Source organism: Trachinotus anak, unplaced genomic scaffold (genome assembly GCF_046630095.1).
Source record: "Trachinotus anak isolate AG129_WGS33_773 ecotype Australia unplaced genomic scaffold, CSIRO_AGI_Tana_v1 ptg000007l, whole genome shotgun sequence".
In the NCBI taxonomy this organism is placed as follows: domain Eukaryota; kingdom Metazoa; phylum Chordata; class Actinopteri; order Carangiformes; family Carangidae; genus Trachinotus; species Trachinotus anak.
The window spans coordinates 16,857,864-16,877,086 of NW_027273858.1; the positions used below are offsets into that span (position 1 = coordinate 16,857,864).

The 19,223-nt window shown below is 42.5% G+C and overlaps 2 protein-coding genes across 5 annotated transcripts in view; both read right to left on the bottom strand.

Annotated features, from left to right (window-relative positions):
* LOC139623117 (hyaluronan-binding protein 2-like) overlaps positions 1-19,223 on the bottom strand; it is a 69,630-nt gene that overhangs the window by 29,059 nt on the left and 21,348 nt on the right. The gene's annotated exons all lie outside the window — the stretch shown is intronic.
* ablim1a (actin binding LIM protein 1a) overlaps positions 1-19,223 on the bottom strand; it is a 39,250-nt gene that overhangs the window by 18,281 nt on the left and 1,746 nt on the right. For 2 of the 4 annotated variants that reach the window (XR_011691432.1, XM_071481049.1), the window contains exons 1-2: positions 14,188-14,607; positions 1,978-2,115 (exon numbers count right to left, since the gene is read on the bottom strand). Coding sequence is in view for 1 of the 4 variants with exons in the window: in XM_071481049.1 (XP_071337150.1) it covers positions 1,978-2,115; positions 14,188-14,422 (373 nt within the window). In the remaining 3 variants the exon portion in view is untranslated. Of the gene's footprint in view, positions 1-1,977; positions 2,116-14,187; positions 14,609-19,223 lie in introns of those variants that run through there. The other 2 variants (XR_011691433.1, XR_011691431.1) reach the window with 2 other exon arrangements.

Here is a 19,223-nt window from a genome sequence, read left to right on the forward strand (position 1 = left end):
CATTGGCATACTAAAAACACACTAATGGTTATCAGGGCTAATGTTTACCGTGTTCAGCATCTTAATTTAGCTGCATGTTAGCATGCATGAACATTTGCTAATTAGCACTAAACACAAAGTACAGCCCAGGCTGATCACCAAAGTCATTAGGATTTTACTAGGGTCCATGAATGCCTGTACAACATGGGATGGCAGTCCATCCAATAGCTTCAAATGTTGTGGACTGATACAAATCAACACATAAACAGACGTTTATGCTTAAACATTTGTGTAATTATATATTCCAGAAACCTCAAGTCACTGCCTCCAAAAATGTCATAAAAGGGACATGACTCATTGCAATAGCAAAAAAGCTGAAAGCATTAGTCCTTTTGATTTTTCTGATCACATGTGCTAGCAGTCCACCTCCTTCACACCTCAGAGTGAGACTGGGAACTTAATAGTCCTCTGTAAACACCACAGCTAAGGGGGAAAATATTTTGATGTTTGAGATAACTGCACCTAATCATTCTTATGCAATGAGCCACAATAAATCCTGGGGATGAATGGGAGTGAGTGAGGGAAAGAATCAGATTTAATTGCATTAGGGCTCAGGGATGATGAGATTAGCTTGTAAGCTAACTGAGCCGAGAGAAAACCAGCAGTGGAGATCTGGTGACCTTTGACTCTGACGTCCAACCACCGCCGCTTTTCAACAGATGCATGCCATTACATAAAATGCCTTTTTGGAAATTTAACAGGGTCAACTAATGAAACTGAAATGAAAGTGAATTCATTGAAATTGAAAGGTTTCACTTTTGTGCATTTCATGGGATGAGATTAACATAAAAAAGAGGCTATTTGTGATTTGTCTGTCAAGGGATAGTATCTGTTAATAGCCTCTGAGTGTCAGTAAGCTCAGTCAACCTGGCATGACCACAACTCTCACAGGTCGGAGACTGACAAACACACACATAAATTTAGAGCAAGGAGACACACACACACACTCACACACACACTTTTATCACCGATGACTCTCTAAAGACATGCATATCCACTTGTAAAGGACAGAATTAGGTACTAATCTCAGTGTTTGCTTGTGCTATTCTTAGCCCTTGGTGAACTAAGCTAACTCTATAACAGTGCTCCAGTCACAGATTAACTACAAGGGCTTCAGGTTCAGCCTACAAGAGTGAGGCTGCATGGTCAGATGTGGGCGGCTACACCGTAATCATGCCAGAATGCCAGAAATCCATCAGTAATAAGGTTAAATGCAGTAGGATTTGCACTGTCCCTTGTCAAAGCAGTCTGAGTGGTACTTTGTTTGAAGTCAGATGTGTGAGAAGTGACCACAAGTCCCACCACCATGTATCCTCCTCATTAAAGGAGGATGGAAAGGACGTTGTGGCCTTTAGGGGCTTGTACAGCTCCTATCCAGCTGGGTGATTGGGATGGTTTTTGGGACAGTCGTGGAAAAAGAATTTATTCACTTACGCTTGTCTTTTTATCTTAAGACACATCAGTCTCTTCTATACTTCTATACCTAACCATCATACACCAGTACAGACATCACAGAGGAGAATCATATGTTGTTTATTAGACAGCGTGCAATGAATGAAATGAAGCAAATGTCCTGCCATTGTGACAGTATCAAATTAGCAATGAATTTTAAAACCTCACACGTTAGCTGCCAATTTTCATGTTACTCCCACATTCTCCTTCTATTCAGAAAAAAAAATGCTGTCTAAACTGTCTGATGGCTCTTTTTTAAATTATAAACATGTTTACTTATTTACAAAAGGCTTTTTGATCATAATATTAGGGCCATCAAGTAGGGAGTAAGGCTGAGCTAATTCACAAGCAGTAAATACAAGTGAAACCCATTCAACACCAGATATTTAAATTACATTAAATGCCCAGTTATCAATTGCAAACAGAATCTTTACTGAAAGGGTTTCATTATTTTTTTCATTAATCAACAGCTGTGTAACACCGTACCTTTACAGGTGAAGCACTTGAGGTGGAAGTGCTTGTTCTGCACCCGCAGCACCTCACCCTTACATGGCTCCCCGCACTTGTAGCACTGAATCAGGGGCTTCTCTGTGGGGTGGTGGTGTGTGTCCTGCGCATGAGCCACTGCAGGAGAGGAGACATTAGTATTACTAAATTGTAAATTGTAATGTTGATGAGTCATCATGGTCGCTGGATGTGGTAGTCAGTGCAATATTTGTAACGTTGCTTTTTTTTTTTTTCAAAAGTTGTGATCATCTGAGGACTCGCTCTGCTCAAGGACCTGAATCTGCAGCATCACACAAACACCAGAGATAAAGACCAACTGCTGAGAGCTTGTCAGGGTAAAAAAACAGAACAACATTAAGCAGGACAGCACAACTTGGGGTTCACGTCCCAGATAGGCTCTCTAGAGAGCAGCAATCTAAAAATAGTCTGTCTTGATCAGTGGAGGATAGAGAGTCAAAATGCTGAGGGGAGCAGGGCTTGGTAAATGGCACGCTAAAAGGGTATTGATAAAATCTCCTTCACTATTGCATTTACTGTACTTTCATCCTCAAAGGAAAATATCACTTATATTTATGGGCCATTTCATGTCTGTACCTGGCTCATGTTTCCCAGTAGTCATCTAACCCAGAGTGCCTTCTTTCTCACTGTCTTTAAAAAGTAAGTTTTAATGTCAAACACATCTTGAGATTAACTTCTGCCCCATGCCATCAAAGACAATGAATAAAAACAACCGAAACACAGTGTTGCTTTGAGCTGCATGCTACCATCATGTTAATGTTTAGCAGGTGTGATGTTTGCTGTGTTAGCAGGCCTGGTTTAGTGTGGTATCATGCGAACTGATGGGAATGTCATTGACCAAAAACTGAGTTGACCTGATGACTGCTACATGAAAAGTCAGGAGATCATCAAAGTGATTACAATTCATCCCGAGGAGGGTATCTGAACCAAATTTTGTGGCCAACCCACCCAATATTTGTCAAGCCATTCAGCACAAGTTGCAAACATCAACCACATGTCAGTGCTGGAGAAGGAAAGTCGGAGGTATCACCAAAGTCTGCAGGATCCATCATCTGGGAACCATGAACTTCTGTCACAAGTTTTGGGCAAATCCATGAAGTAGATGTTGAGAAATTTATGGAGCATGAAAGTCTGTACCAAACTGAATGATAGGCCCTCCATTAGTAGCTGAGATGGTTCAGTCTGAACCAACCTGACTGACTGCTATCCCTCAAGCTGCTAATAACTACAATATCAAAATAGCCTCCTTGTGATGGTAAACATTTTGAAACTACTCTGGTTTCACTAGCATGCGTCTGAGTAAAGATTTAGACATCACTTTCTTAATGAGAGTATTTTGACAACCATCATAATTACACAGGACAGAGGAGCTATTATCAACTTCCTTTATCTCCACAAGCAGTATCCAGTACTATGTTTAGATCCATGTCAGTCTGTGTCCCTCCTCAGTAAAAAGTTAGGTTTAGACATAGACATAGACAGACATTAATCCAGCACCACTGGTATGGGGTGTAAACACTGCTGCAGTGCCGCACTGCACACAGCTTATCAGCTATTCTGAAACCAGCAGATTATTTCACATTCAGTAGCTTTAACTAGTAAGGCAGCTTCTTTCTTTCACACACACAGACACAAACATGCACACACACACACACACACACACACACTAAGAATACACAAGAAAGGATCTTCGCTCTATCTGCTCTGCAATGAATCATTAGTCTGCAAGGCTAAAATAAGACACCACCAAAGGCACAGAAATAGCATTATGACCAATCAATGGCCTAGCAAAGAGAGACACTACTCTGGATTATTGATGACTTGGCCTAGCTTGCATCTCACTTCTAGAGTCGCAGTGGCTGTCTGATACCGTGAGATGGTTATATTGCAGCAAAATCAACTCAGAAAGAGAGCCCAGTCTTCAGAACATCATTTTGTTTAATGAGACACTTCAACACTCTTTGATTCATCCTCTAGAGGCAGTCTGATACGCCCTATGCCAAATCCTGTGGATACAATTCACAGAACATCGGTCTATTCATAATTTGGATTGAAAAGAAAATGACAGAAGGCTCAGATTGTGAAAATTAGTGGGAGAAGAAGATGGGATAGCAGTAGCAATGTGGGTACGGGGGGGTGGGGGGGTGGGGGGTGGGTTCTGTCTCTCTGGTGTCTCTGATGTGATTACACTCAGCAGGACAATGAGTCATCTCTGGGTAAACCAGACTACTGTGACAGTGAACTGAGTCTCGGCACCTGTGTGTGTGACATTGCACCTCCATGGAAAAACAGAGGCCATCTGGGTAATTGCTCATTGCAAAAATATCCAATCTAACAAGTCATCTGAAGCCTCCTGAACACGCTGCAACAACTTAAAGGAGAATTCCGGTTTATTAGAGTTTGGGTCTTATTTTCGTAGTTAAAGTGCCTGCTGAGATCTGGGAACACAGACGTCACTACATCTGTGACAGGGCAAGAAATAAGCAGTCAGAACTGAGTGCACTGTTATTATTAATGATTATTATTACTGATAGTAATAGACAAAACTATAAAATAAGACCCAAATTGTAATGTGATTTTTAAAGTGATTTTTCCTTTAACACTGAGGATGGTTCAACTTGTTTCCAACATGTTATATTTTAAGTAAACAAAACACCACCACCTTAATGTTTCTGAAGTAATGCAGAATGGAGTCAAGAAAATGACCTTTCTTCAAGATGCAACAAGTTGTAAAAACAACACTGACGCATTTGCACTTTATGGAGTTAATAAAGTGAAGCAAACATTTTGCATTTTCCAGCTGACATGCAGTAACATTAACATTCATTTGGAGTCTTGTTTCTGGTGAACTGTCAAATATTCACTCTCCTGTTAGCTGTTCTGGTCTCCATCAGCTCCTGAGGGACATGTCAAATTCTTTCACTGATTATCACTGTGAGAGAAGTCTTTCTCACTACACAGTCTTTTTGTCTGACATTAATATAAGAGCTGCTTTAAAGTATATATTTTCACTGTGATGCCAACAACCTCCTTGAGCCTGTTTCTGCTGCCAACTTACTATTTTTAACATTTCATTGAGTGTTTTGCTGTCAGTGGGGACAACCCAGGATGGAAAAGTCAACACTGCTAACGTCATAACAGGTTGACAAAAATCCAAGACAGATGTTTGAATTCCATGCACAGAGGATTTAAAAAAACTGAGGTTTGGATGGGAATCTGTGAGCACTATGTGTTTTTCCAGCTTAACCCTGCCTCTTCCACTGTGAAGCGCTGTGTTTGCCTCAGCAGTGGCTGCACTTGGGGGAGTGAGACTGTGGCAAAATCAAGCCAAGAGGGCTAGTCTTCATACATTAAAAAAAAAAAAAAAAACACTTTAAAAAGTGCTGTTGTAATTTGTTGAAATGATTCAGATTGAACCATTTGTAGGATTTGTTTGGATATAAAATCCATCAGTGAGATCTCTTTCAAACATTTAGCAGGCTGCCACACTAATCACTCTATATCTATAAAAGCATGACTTCAAGCTATTTTACCTCAGCAACATGGGTTTGAAATAAATCCATAAGTGAGTCTTTAGGGGTTCTTGTGATAGCAGCAAAATGGTGTTTGATTTGCTAGGATATATATATATATATATTATATAACGCTATAAATACGTAAGCATGCGGTACATGAAGCAACCTCAGCACAGAGCAACTTACTGTGAAATATACAGTAGTACAATTTTTCCGACTGGTGCTCACATTCCTCATTCTGGGCTGGATGTGTTGGCTGTGCTGACAGAGTGATCTGTCCTGCCTCATCACCAGGGGATAAAGTGACTGATATGAGCCTAAACACACAATGAACACATACGCACACACACACGCACACACACACACACACACGCACACATGCACACAAAACCATGGCGCAGAGGGAACAATAACCAGCAGAGCATCCCAAAGCCAGGCACAGAGGAAAGGGGAGTGCTCTCTCCACCCCTACATCCCACCCAACCCCCCCGACCCCCACCCATTTAAGCAGAGCCTAGCTGTGTTGGCAATAATAAAGGCTGCAGATGATACTCTGGAGGGAAGTGAAGAAGGCCATCTTGAATCCCTGAGGACAGATTTTCCCGTAACACGTGCCCCGGCCTTGCTGGTAAATAACAATAAGAGTGGGGCTATTGATAGAGAGTGAGGAAGCTTCAGACTTTGTTGCCTTCATTTCCTTCCATAAACCCTGAGGAATGTATAACCATAGTAGCAGTTTGGAAATGCACTGGGAGAGGGGGGGATTAAATTAAACAACAGACGAGAGATGAAAAGACTTAATAAAATATTCAGTCGCTCACTGCCTTTGTTACCGTAAGATTCACAGACAGAAAAGTTTCCAGCACAGACAGACAGCAGCCCCAAAGGAGTGTGTGTGTGTGTATGTGTGTCTGTACAGTATGCATGCATGCACTTGAGAGTGTGTGACAAAGATAAACAGAGGGACAGACAAAGAGAGAGGTAAAAGCAGTCATCTCCACTCCTGGCATCAGTGTCAGTACTTTTGGCTCCAGATGTGTCTGCTATATAGACAACAAAGGACACACACACACACACACACACACTTTTTACTCCCTTATCCAGCCCATTCAGTTTGGAATATCAAAGGGCACAAAATATGCCCACCATGAAATCCCAAAGCCTGATCTGATGAGTGTGTGTGTGTGTGTGTGTGTGTGCGTGTGTGTGTGTGTGTGCGTGTGCATGTGTGTGTGTGTGTGTGTGTGTGTGTGTGTGTGTGTGTGTGTGTGTGTGTGCGTGTTTGGGGGGAGGGCATTTAGAGCTCTTCATCACCCAGACATAACAAGCAGCTCTTAACCCTCCCCTCCATGAATATGTATGGCTGTATTCACCACCTCCCCAGCCCTGTGCCCCACTACCAGTGTCCCAGACAAAGCACTTCAAACGCGGGCACAAATTGCAGGGGGAGAACACTATTGGCCTCCACCAGGCCCCCCAGCCTTGAATAACTAATCCTCAGGGACCTGGGTTTGGAATAATGATCTGCTCTGAATGGTTGAACGCCACAGTGCCGAGCGTTTGTTGTTGGGCAGGTACACAAGAATAATAATACCCTGATAAACAGACAGAGAGAGACTTCCAGACCAGCCACTTATCTGAGAGGAGACAATGGTGGCTTCATGAACTGCAGAAGTCATTGTGTTTGCAGAAGTGGAGCTGATGACGGCCTTGGCTCTTTGCCTCTGAATGGCGGCCCGTTATGGCCCCCCGCTCCTGTGTCATATTTCCTGTGATAATCAAACCGATTGATGCCAGACAGGGAGGATGTTTGTTGGTGTATGGCTACAGTCTGTGTTTCTTTCATGTGATTCTCATGTCTCCCATGTTGTTTTAGCCTGCATATTTTAGGTCAGTGACTGTCTCTCCCCCGGCCGACCACTTATCTCATCTGTATATTCTGGTCCTCTGTGCCAGCTGTACAAACAGTGTGCGTCTATGAGAATGTGTGTTGCATTGATGTCTGTGAAAGGGTTTAGCTCCTCTTTCAGGGGGTAGACACTGGCAAGCTTCAAAGATGAGGCACCACTGCAGTTTGTCTGCAGCACTCTGCGAAATCACGTTAGGCAGCTACAGAGGCACATGACACTGGACTTTCATGTCAAAAGAAAACGTTCAGACTGTGAATGCAGAGGGTGCAGGCAGTTGGTGTCTCTTTGCACGAGGCTGGTGAGGTACATGCGAAGACGACGATCTACTTTCACACAGTGCAGTCAGCAGGGCTTCTTATGCAATTTAATGCAGACAACGTGAGAAAGAGAAAGTGCACAAATGAATCAACTGGATGTACAAACGTGCACAGGGCTAAGAAGCGTGTAAATCAAGTTAAAAAAAAAAAAAAAGTATCAGACTGCCTTGGGTACACATGGCCCCAATAAATTACAAACTATTTCAAGGGTATTCTTGGCTTTGAAAATAGGACAACCGCCTGCACGAGCTCAAAACGCTAACACTGCAATCCCTTGATTATGATTCATCATTCTGAGCGTACTAGTTGGTCAGCTGTGCAACCTGATGGTACAGAGCCCACCTGGCCTCGGACAGGCTGCATGATGAGATCCCTGGAGGATGCATGACGAAATCTTAGGTTGCAAAAACAAATTGCTATAGCTTTCTGTTTAGAGGAATGAAAAACTAAAGGCATCCAAATGTGAACAACAATCCAAGAGAAGCCTCCTGCCACCAACAAATCCCAAGAGTCTGCGAGCGAGGTAGCGGGTTAAGTTTAACGGAAAACTTTCAGAGAGGGATTGTGGAAGATGAACATGTGGCAGCCAGAGGTTATGGGTGTTCTGCCAGCACGGGGGACTCAGTGGCAAAGGCCTTTTCTTTGTGGCCTGTCGAATCCACATCAAGAGGACAGCTCCAGAGCTGGACACCGCCTCCAGCCACCAGTGCGCTGTCAGATACATAAACAAACCTACACGTCAACAAAAAAATATATATATATCTGTACACGTGTTTTTCTTTTTTAGTGATCGAAATATTTTCGGACAGAACACAAAAATATCACATGCCCACACACAGTACACAAACTCTATCTACACAAGCTGGAGGATTAACCCATAAAACCTCAGCTGAAACCCAGCAGTGATATATCAAGTTGGTTCACTTCAGGCACTATTAAGGGACTTGCATATAATATCTACTGGTGATGACGCGTGCTGACTTATTACTGTGATTAAAGACTCTTACGTTCATTTCCAGTCCGCTGAGCTAAGTGGGAAGGTGATGTAATACTTTGCCTCTTCCATTACATCAAATAAAGTCTCAGGAACATATAGAAGCTTAAGTTTAATTTCTGTTAAGTATTTGCTCTTAATTTTACTCAGGTTTACTCAGATTATTGGCATTACTTCTCTTTTGAATCATTTTAAACAGGAGCTTTTTGTATTAAAGAAAATTGTGTGCTCATTGCTGCTTGCTGTGAGTCATACTGCCAAACAATGGTCAACCTGACATACCCCAGTAAATTGGTGGGAATGTTAATATCCCTGAACCGTGGCCCCTGATTTCACCTAATTCATCCCACATAGCTGGGTGACCTCAGTTATAGGTGGAAACAATCATCTTTTTCTTTTAACACGACACCATGAATGAGGCCACAGCTGACAACAATGGAGTGTACCTTTTAGATGGTCGCCATGGCAACGGCTGCAGACAGAGCAAGGGAGAGAGAGAGCGAGACAGAGAGAGAGAGAGAGAGAGAGAGACAGAGAGTGCAGGTCCATAGCTCTGCGCAGTGTGGATCCCTACACTAGTGCTCCACTTTGCCTCCTTACGCGTTACCTCTTTATTCAGCCTCCATCCTGTGTTCAGGAAGAACTATCACAGTATAGAGCCTGGCCATTTTACATTTGGTGTCACGCTCCTACACAGCAAGCCGGATGCTTTGTTCCAACATACATTTACATAAAGCCTGATGCTGCCAAATGAAGCCTCAACCCAAGCATCAGCTGCTAGAGAGTATCGTGAAGGGCGTAGCATGTTCAAGTCTTTAACACAGAGAGGATATGTTCTGGTGAAGATGCACATTTATACTGTGTCATTAGTCATGCTTCTTCCAAGCAACACACACCCATACAAAGAAAACCATGTCCATACTCCCACGACTACATCCTATTTCCACACATCTAAAATTATTCAATTCAGAGTCTGAGGATTCAGTCAAACTCAATCTGATTCAAACAGCCAGACACAACAGTGCAGATCCAACTGGACATGCTGCACATCTACACACAGTGCAGACAGTCAACGACACGACAGGCAAAACACATCCCATAAAAACATCATCTCACCACACACACAAACACACACACACACACACACACACACACACACTCTCTCTGACCGAGATCACTGGAATACCTTTTTCTTTGACCATGACCATTGGAATCCAGGTAAATCTGCACAAGAAAAGGCTCAGAGAATCGATCAGCACTAACACAGCAGCTGCTACTTCCTTTTTTTAGTCAAGACTGGAGAAAGAGAGTCACCACGAAGAGAGAGGGAGAGAGAGAGAGAAAGAGAGAGAGGGAGAGAGAGAGAGAGAGAGAGAGAGAGAGAGAGAGGTGTAGGCGCTGCTAAGCTCTCCTCCCGAAAACACCCTTACAGCGTGGGGTTTGCCTCCTGACTGCCTGTTTTCCTCCCATCCCTCTCCTCCTCCTCCTCTGCCCACTCCTCCTCCTCCCTCCTCTTCCCCTCCTAGTCCCTTTCTCAGCCCCTCTGTTGTGTCAGCCGCCTCCTCATTGCAGCAAGGTGGCTGCTGCTGCTGCCTCTGTTTGACCAAAAACAGTAACCCCAAATCCCCAACTATATTATATGTTTGTGTTTGTGTGTGTGTATATACACACACACACACGCACACACACAAACACACACACACACACATAATATATATATATATATATATATATATAGAGAGAGAGAGAGAGAGAGAGAGAGTTACATTAGACTTTTCTTTCTCTGTCTTTTTCAGTTATAACATTTTATCTTCATAACACATCAGTTTGATTTGCTTCTATATGCTATGATGTGAGTTTATGAGATCCTAATAATGAAGATCAATTAAACAACTCAGCAAGCTAAGCTTTACTTGGAATAAGCCTTTACCACATCATTTTACACCGCAACAAAGACTTTGTATCACTACAACAGGGCAGCAGGCAGAGATTAATTACTTTCTCCAGTGCAGTAATTGTGCTGCTGCGCTGAAAGACTGGTTACATTCAACAAAAATTAGTGTATTTGACAAATATAAAAAAGCATGAACCTCTGAATCCTCAAAAATTATGCCATGCAGCAAAAGACTGAATTCTTTTGGATACTTTGGTCTTTCGTGACAATTACTGGAGGTAGTTATAGCACTAAAATGAATAATTCAAATTAAATAAAAAAATTTAAAAACACATTATCCACACTTCAAAAATAGCTGGAATCTTAAGAGCTTTTTGAGAATATCAATTACGTATTAAGAATGATTGAAAATTAGGGTTATCTAATTGGATCCAATCAACACTGTCAACCTGATCATCATGCAGTAAAGCCAGGCTCACCTTGCCTGACAGCCTAAGTTGCTAATAATCGCACTGCTTCTAGCATGAGCTTTGTATTAATATCTTTAGTGGATCCTCTGGAATCCAATTACAGAGAGCACGCTCCTGTTTGACCCTGGCGAACACACCAGCTCTTATATCATATGCCACTGAAATGACCATATAAAAGGTTGACGTTGCTTTAGGGAATCAACTCTGTCATAAAAATGTTGCAAAATAAGCACAATTCCCACCTGCAAGGGAGATAAGAAAAAAACATTTCCAGCATGAAAAATGCATACAAATGCCTTTGTTTATTTTGTTGCTTGAGATATACTGTTTTTGAGCAAATAAATTCATCAATCCAATGTTTGAAATGAAATATGATTTTAGAGATAACTCAGCCGTGTCACACCAGCCGACATTAGTAACCATAGTGATCACTGATCCCTGTGTCCCATGCTGAAACCTCACTATTTCTTTCTGTGTCTGAGAGGGAGGGGGGTTAGTTTTGCATCAGCACCACCTCTGTAATTGCTGATGCATGCAGCACATTATGCATTCAGCATGCATTCATCCACTGCAGTGTCAACTGTGCCACCTGCTGGATACCCATCAGTGTGCATCAGATTTCACAGGGGCGTTTTCTTCTCATCAGGCGATGGCGACATCCCAGTGAGGCAAGCGGTAAAAATAGTTAGTGAACATTTCACCAGCACTCCGCCCTTTTTTATTATGAAGGGAGGGAAATATGTCATGAGCTTGTGATGGCTGTGGATAGGAGTGGCTACTTCGAAAGACTTGTTTTCAAAAGTGCTGGGTTTGGTCAAAAACCATCTACTTAGGAAAATTAGAGGTTTACAGTGTGGCTACTAACAGCTAAATGCAACATAAAGACATCCTGTTACTGTGTGTAATGGACCTATTATCATCTTGCCTCTTAATAATCTCCGTCGGACCTGCTGGACATTCATGCCACATGAGGCTTGCCAAGAGCAATTCCTGAGCAGCAAAGCCTATTATCCATGGATGAAAGGTTTCTACTGTATTTGGCTCACCTATGGATGATCCATGTCTGACCATCCATTAATAACCTGACCAGGGAGCTATAGAGAGCAAAGCCCTCATATCAGTGACATTAAGCACTGTTATCATATAGCATGTGCATTTCATAGACAGTAATAAAAACCATTTGATTTACAGTTATAGACCATTGCTTTCGGTCGTAAAGCCAGACTGACATTATACTGCAAAAGTCAACATTTACAGTAAACGACAGTGGTTTGTTTGTGGATTTACTGCACAGTTATCCTATGGATTAAAATTAGGATTCTTGGATACCAGACTCTACACACACATGCACAATACATGTGTTAACACTCTTAGCTGTCAGAAAATACTAATAACCAGTATGAACAGACCTGCCTTTCTGTCTCTGGATAATGACAAGCACTTCACCAGCTTGTTTCTATTTAAAAATGGGTTACAAAAGAGCGAGAACCTTTCGAACAGCAATCCTGTGCTGCCAGGTTCACTTCTTCAAAGTGTAGTTTTACCCAGGCTACATTAACATTCCTGTTTTGTAGCTACTGTGAATACACAGAAATGTGAACCTAGCACCTTCACGGGCAAAAGAAAAAGGAAATTCTTTTCATTTTAACTTTCCAAAATCTACAAACATAAAAAGCACATTTTCCAATCCATAACCTGCTGGAAGCTTGGGCTGCTGACTTACTGTCATGTGAAAAGTTTTTTGTGATCAAATCAAATACTCACCGGATAACTGTGGAGCAGAATCTGCACCACTCATATTCAACAGCGCTCAGCTGATGAAATAATACAGCCTTGTTTACAGTATGGAAACAGTGAACTTCAGCTTTGTTGGGGTTGATGTCTCAACACTGATGAGATGTAAGAAAAGGTTCATGTGAATAAAATGATGACTGTTGTTTCTTTGTGAGTTTGAAATTCTTGCAAACTCACTTGAGACCTTTTTTTTTTTTCCTTTTTTTTTTTGCAGACACTAGGTCTCAGAAAAGTCATGGAAGAAAGCAGCAGTGAAATGACCCAGACGTGGCCCCTATAGAACTCACTGAATATAAGCAGCTATTGACTGTCACTGTCACTGTTTGATTGATTTGAGCTTACACTGAGGAAATGAAGGGGCTACAATAAGCCTTGATCTTTGACCCAGGGTCAGTTTGCAGACAAACCTTCCTTGAACCAGGGTTAAAGGTCAAAATCAAACTTTAGGTCTAAAATAGAAGGAGTTGCTGGTGTCTACTGCATTTGCAAACAACTTAGTGCCAAGCAATGATGATTTTACTACTGTGTCTGGCACGCAGTCAGAGGCTACATAAGGTCTGAAAATCTCGATTTGTCCTCATGCCCATGTGGTAATCCTGATGTAAGCTACCAAGTCGCTTCCTCATGTACTGTTGCTTGGCATAGTCCAGCAGGTCTGCCCTTGCATATGGGTTTGCATTATATAACTATGGAGAGCATGGTGATTAATTTCCTGACTTTTACAAACATTTTTAGTTGGACTTTTTGGCATTGGGAGTTATGGTTGTGTAACTTGTGCAAGGGAGCTTTCACAAATGCACACAGGTCAAATGTGAAAAGCCTCAAGAAGTGTAATCACTCACTGTCATCCAATTAAAATCAAGTAATCTCTGAGCATCAACTAATCAATTCACTTTCAGACACCTACTCGCAATGAGAAAGCAAAGCAGAGAAGCCAAACTGCAGTACAGCAGCATCTCATGGTATCAACAAATGACTGTTAAAGGTGGAAACGTAGAAGAGGTGGAAAAGAAAGAGGAAAGAAGTGATAAAAATGAAATGTTACTTAAATTAAAGGTGTCTAAAGGTAGAGCAGTTTACTTTGCGTTAAATCTATGCAAAAATGTATTTTTTTTTTAAACATTTTAATGGTTAATTTTATTATTCATTGATTAAGCAATCATCACTATAGCTGACTGATGTTACAGTTACAAGTCAGCCACAGCTAGGATGGATGGCTGCAATGGAAGATGGGTGAATGAGTGTTTCACATAGATACATCTTTTCTCCTGTCCTACCTGTAGCGACATCGTTCAGCCTCTCACTTAGGTAATAGTCATTTGGGTTGAGGTAGGGCAGCTGCTCCATGTACTGTTTGGGAATGAGGTACAGGACCTCAGCCACATGCCCATCCTCGATGATGGACATGCGCTTGACCGAGCTCTTGCGTTTCACCCGGACGCGGTCGACACTGTGACTGCGGCTGGAACTGCACAGCCTCCCCAAGCTGTTGAGATTGGGCAGAGTGGGCATGGTGCCCTCCTCCCCTTCAACCGTCCCGCAGAAAAGGGTGAAACACAGCAAGTAGATGTCAGCCAGGATCAGGCTCAGACTTGCTCTAAAATCCAGTTGTCTTTGGACAAAACAGAAACAAAGGAGCCAGAGCTTGATGGGCAACTTCACAGCAGCTCATTATTAAATCATGGCAATATCCAGTGAGGCCACCAGTGGAAACTCCTCCTGTTTGGATCCCTCCACCTGCCACCTTAGATGTGCAGTAGATGCAAGAAGTAGAGCGCTGATTTCCACCTTGAGGTGGAGACGCCAAACATCAGGCAGCAGGTATGACAGAGCACTCTGCTGCAGGTAGAGCAGACTGAGACACACAGAAAGAAGCTTACACTGTGAGTGTCTTCATCACAACCAGCCCGGTGCCTTAAGCAGCTTAGGGCTGACGTCGAGCCTATGATTATCTTCTGGGTGGGGTTAGGTAGCTCTGCATCAGGTTGGCCCAGTGTATGGTGGGAGTCTCTATACCTGATGTGACCCCTGTGCATCCCCATCTCTGCTCTGTTTCTTCACATCTGTCTCACTGAAGTTGAGACTCTGTCAGACCTTGTTTTGTTTGTGCCACAATTTCCATCAAAGTAAGTGACAATAAATTACCAGATCTTTTCTGAGAGTGTTTTAAATGCACCTAGATCCCATTCTGCTCATAAAGGGTGGTTTTCAGGTACAGAAAGACAGATGCATGGATGCATATCAGTGTACAGCATCGCTTTGAGCCAAGATATACTTTCAGGGTAGGCTGCCTTGGAAAACTGCCAGCCCTTTACAAGGTCAGTAACCAGCAAGGTCATTCCAGCAGCCAACAATGCACAAACCCACTGTTAATCATCAGCAGGATCCTTGAAAATAAAAGATGGTGTAACTACATCAGCACTGGGGTGGAAACGCCAGCAGTGGCTCTCTAATATCCGGTAAAATCGCTGGATGAAGCGCTAGGATTTTGGAATATGTTACTTAGTAAGAAGGCATGTTCTGAGTTTTTAATCTTCAAAGCATCCAATGGTGGAGTGGATTTGTTTCTGCCAAAACTTCCAGAACGTCATCTTAACAAGTCAAATCCATAGAACCAACATCTAGTCATTGATTTTTATAAGCACTTTTTCTTGAGTCCCATGACCTGGATGACAGTGAATCTTCACAGATATCTTTCTTACTTGGAAATCTGAGTAAAGCATGAGGTACATTTTGAGTCATCACCTTGCTCTGGTGGGGAGTGAAAAGTTAGGAAAATCTAAGCAAACTCCAGAAAAACAACGTAACCCCACAGTGCACCGATATGTTTCACAACAACCAAAAACATTACAGGTTTATGAAAACATAAAAACTGGCACTGCAAAGACAGCACTGGCTTTGGCATATTCACAGATTTATAACTAAAAAAAAACCCCTCCGTGACATCTAATATCCATCAAACAGATAAGGCTAATTACAGCTATCTACTGTCTCGCACCAAATGAAATGAATCACTGAGGTAAGTAGATATGATGAAAAGCACAGCAGACAATGACAAAGCACAAAATATTCTTTTTGTCTGGAGATGTCGGGCTTGGCCTGCACTTTAGATTTAATGACTTTCCCTTTGTCAAAAAGGGTGCATAAGGACAGGGTGGCTGGAGCTCAGCTGCCTTAGTTTACAATTTACATCAATACAGTACTTAACTACTTTGACTTAATTTAGGTTCCTCTTACACCCACACATGCAGACACATGGACCAGGGAGAACCTAAGGACATGCTACTCTGCTGCAGTGAGGCACTGCCCTCCAATTGTCATCCACTCTCTGGTAGCTTTGACACAAGTACCCACACACTCGCAAATCAACACATACATGCTCGTAAAGCAAGACTGCTGCCCCTGCACACTGACAAATTAGCATCGCGCACAAAATTCAGCCTAAATGTTCTCATAGCCTCTGCCGTTTCTGCATCCTGCTCCACACTAAAAGAAACACACCCCCCTGCTCTTCATGTTTTCCTTGTCTTACCATCCAGTCCGAAGCAGGAGGTGATTTTTTGGGCGTAGTTGCAGAGCCCATCGTAGCCAGGCTGCTGCCTCGCTGAATTCCTTTCCCCCATCTCTACACACTCCCACACACACCGTCCCGTCCGGCAGCACTTTCACTCCTTCCCCTGCTCATCAATTATTCAGGCTTTTGCCTGGACACATGCATGCGTGTGCACACCAATCCTCCTACGAGACGTATAGTACACACACACACACACACACACACATACAGACAGAGAGAAAAGTGCTGATGCAGAGGGTCGTGCTGTTGGAGCATGAGCAGCCCTCTCCAGTGCTCGGATAAAGAGGAGGCATCAGATTGGGTTACTGCAGAATGGAGCAATGCCTCCTTTTTCATCCACCATTGATCATCGAGATTGCACTGCAGTGTAACAGGTACAGTGTTCAGGATGTGCTAACCCTTCTCAAGGAAAGGGCGGAGCTGAGAGGGAAGTCAGAGCAGGGCAAAACTGGAGAAGTACCAGGTATTGGGGGGCAGGGAGGCGGGGGGGACTTCCTTTGCTACTAGTCACTTAAAGCTATCTACACATCCAAATGCAATGATCTGATTACTGAAAGAAGGTCTTTTTAAGATGGGGATTAAACAGGGAAGCATTAACAAAGTTCCATGAAAATGGTGAAATAACAAACAAACAAAAATATGCCAACTTCTACAACAGCCTAGGAGTAGCAGAAAACTGAGTGAAACACTGACCCACATATGTGAGCACTCTGCCATCCAACATGTTGCTTTAAGATTCTGCAGTGGAGCAGAGATGACCGGCCTAAATGGACCAAGATGAACAATAAACTCTCCCACAAAGCTAACCAAAACAGTGAAGAACCTAAAGCATTAGCAGTAGCAAAACACCAAGCTATAAAAACAAATGAGGAGATCATGCTAAACAGGAAAACTGTCGAAGGTTTCCCACACTAAGAGGGCGACTGTACTGTAGATGGAGGAATTTGATATGAAACGCCCCACCATCCCTCACATGCCACGACTGAGGTGACCTTGAACAATGCACTTAACCCCTCCGCTCAATGGCCATCAGCAGCACACTCACACTGAGCAGCTCGTAGGTAGATATGAAAGTGACTGCACTGCTTGAAATAATATATAGCATGTACTCTGTCAACAACCCCAGGACAATAGAGGTTTTATAAAATCATGTTAAGAGATTCTAGACTAAAGAAAACAGCACAGGAAATAGGATGACACCCAAAGGCCCAGATAGAGTAGTATGCCTGCAAGGGTGTATTATAAGGTGGGATGACTAATGGAGGAGCATCACTACCAAGCTAAAAGCTGATGGCCTTGCGCTGATAAAGGGGTGGGGGGTAGGCGACTGCAAGACTGAGAGCACAGTAATGGCTGATGCTTGCTGGACAACTGAGAAGGTTGCTGGTAAACATAAATGTATACTGAGGGGAAAGTGGAGACATTTCAGCCATTGTTTTTTCACTTCCTCTGTGGAGACAAAATTAATCCCCTGGCGTGTTTTAGTTCTTGCCCACATATTTTTTTGATGATTGCTACTTATGCACAATAATAAAGACCGAGGATAAGTTTTAAGCCACTTTATATTGAACATGAAAGTTGACAATGTCCATTAAGTTTAATAATCCATATTCAAGGAGCTATTTGTACGTTTTCTCTAGCGCCAAACGTGGTTTCTTGCGGGGGTGGTGATTGTTGGTAGACAAGAACTTCAGCCATCGTCGTCTTTATGATACAACAGGTTATAATACGTACTCTGAATAGTGCTACGTCTTCAGGGCAGATTGGAGGCTACAGTGACTTGCTATCAGAAAGTGACGAAACTAGCCGGGGGTAGCTGGTTAACGTGCTAAGTTCAATAGAAGAAAATACTTGATAGAGACAAGAGTTAACACTGGTGTTGCTTTCCGCTGCTAGACTGGTAAACAGCTGTTAATGCGGACACTGGCTCTGTAGCAACAGCAAAACTTACAAATAGCTCTTTTAAAGCTGCAACTTCTAATTGTTTTCTCAATTGGTAGCTCCATGAAATGTCAGAAAAAAATAAATAAATAAATAAATCCCATCAGAAATTCTGCTTGTTTTGGTTGACCGGCAATCCACAACCCAAACAGGTTAACTTCACAAAACTGAAAAATACTCAAAATATGTGCTGATTAATTCTCTGTCAATCAACTAATCAGAAAATATTCTGAGCTATTATATTCACAAAAATACTTTATGCCACCTTGTTAAATATCATGAAACATAAATCAACTTCTCGGGCACATATATGACCAGTGCAACTGAACAAGAGTTGGCTCATGTTAGCACATGACAAATATGTATTTCATTTGACATATTGTCACAAACACTTATGTTTGTGTCAAAGTGCCTGATTTATCTGTGATAATAAATGAATATTGTCACATTTGTCCAACAAACATAGAGATAATTGGCACTTCACTATTGGACAACTCTAGGGTGAGTTACTTCTCATGAATATTGATGGGCTGTTTGCAGGGGCTTAAGCGTGCTAATCAGATCTGTGTACCACAGGGGGGCTGTCAAGCGGTGGGCTCTGAGCTCCATCGATCTCCAGCAGCAGCCATGGAGGACAGATACAGGAGGCCACATCACTGACTGGTGGGAGTTCAAAGCCATCCTCCTATAGGCTCAGCCCTAGCGAGCCTGAAGAGGAGTGACATACTGTACAGCTAGAGCTGCTTTATAAAAGGTTTATGTTCTACCCAATAACAGGATCAGACCCATCAAGATGAA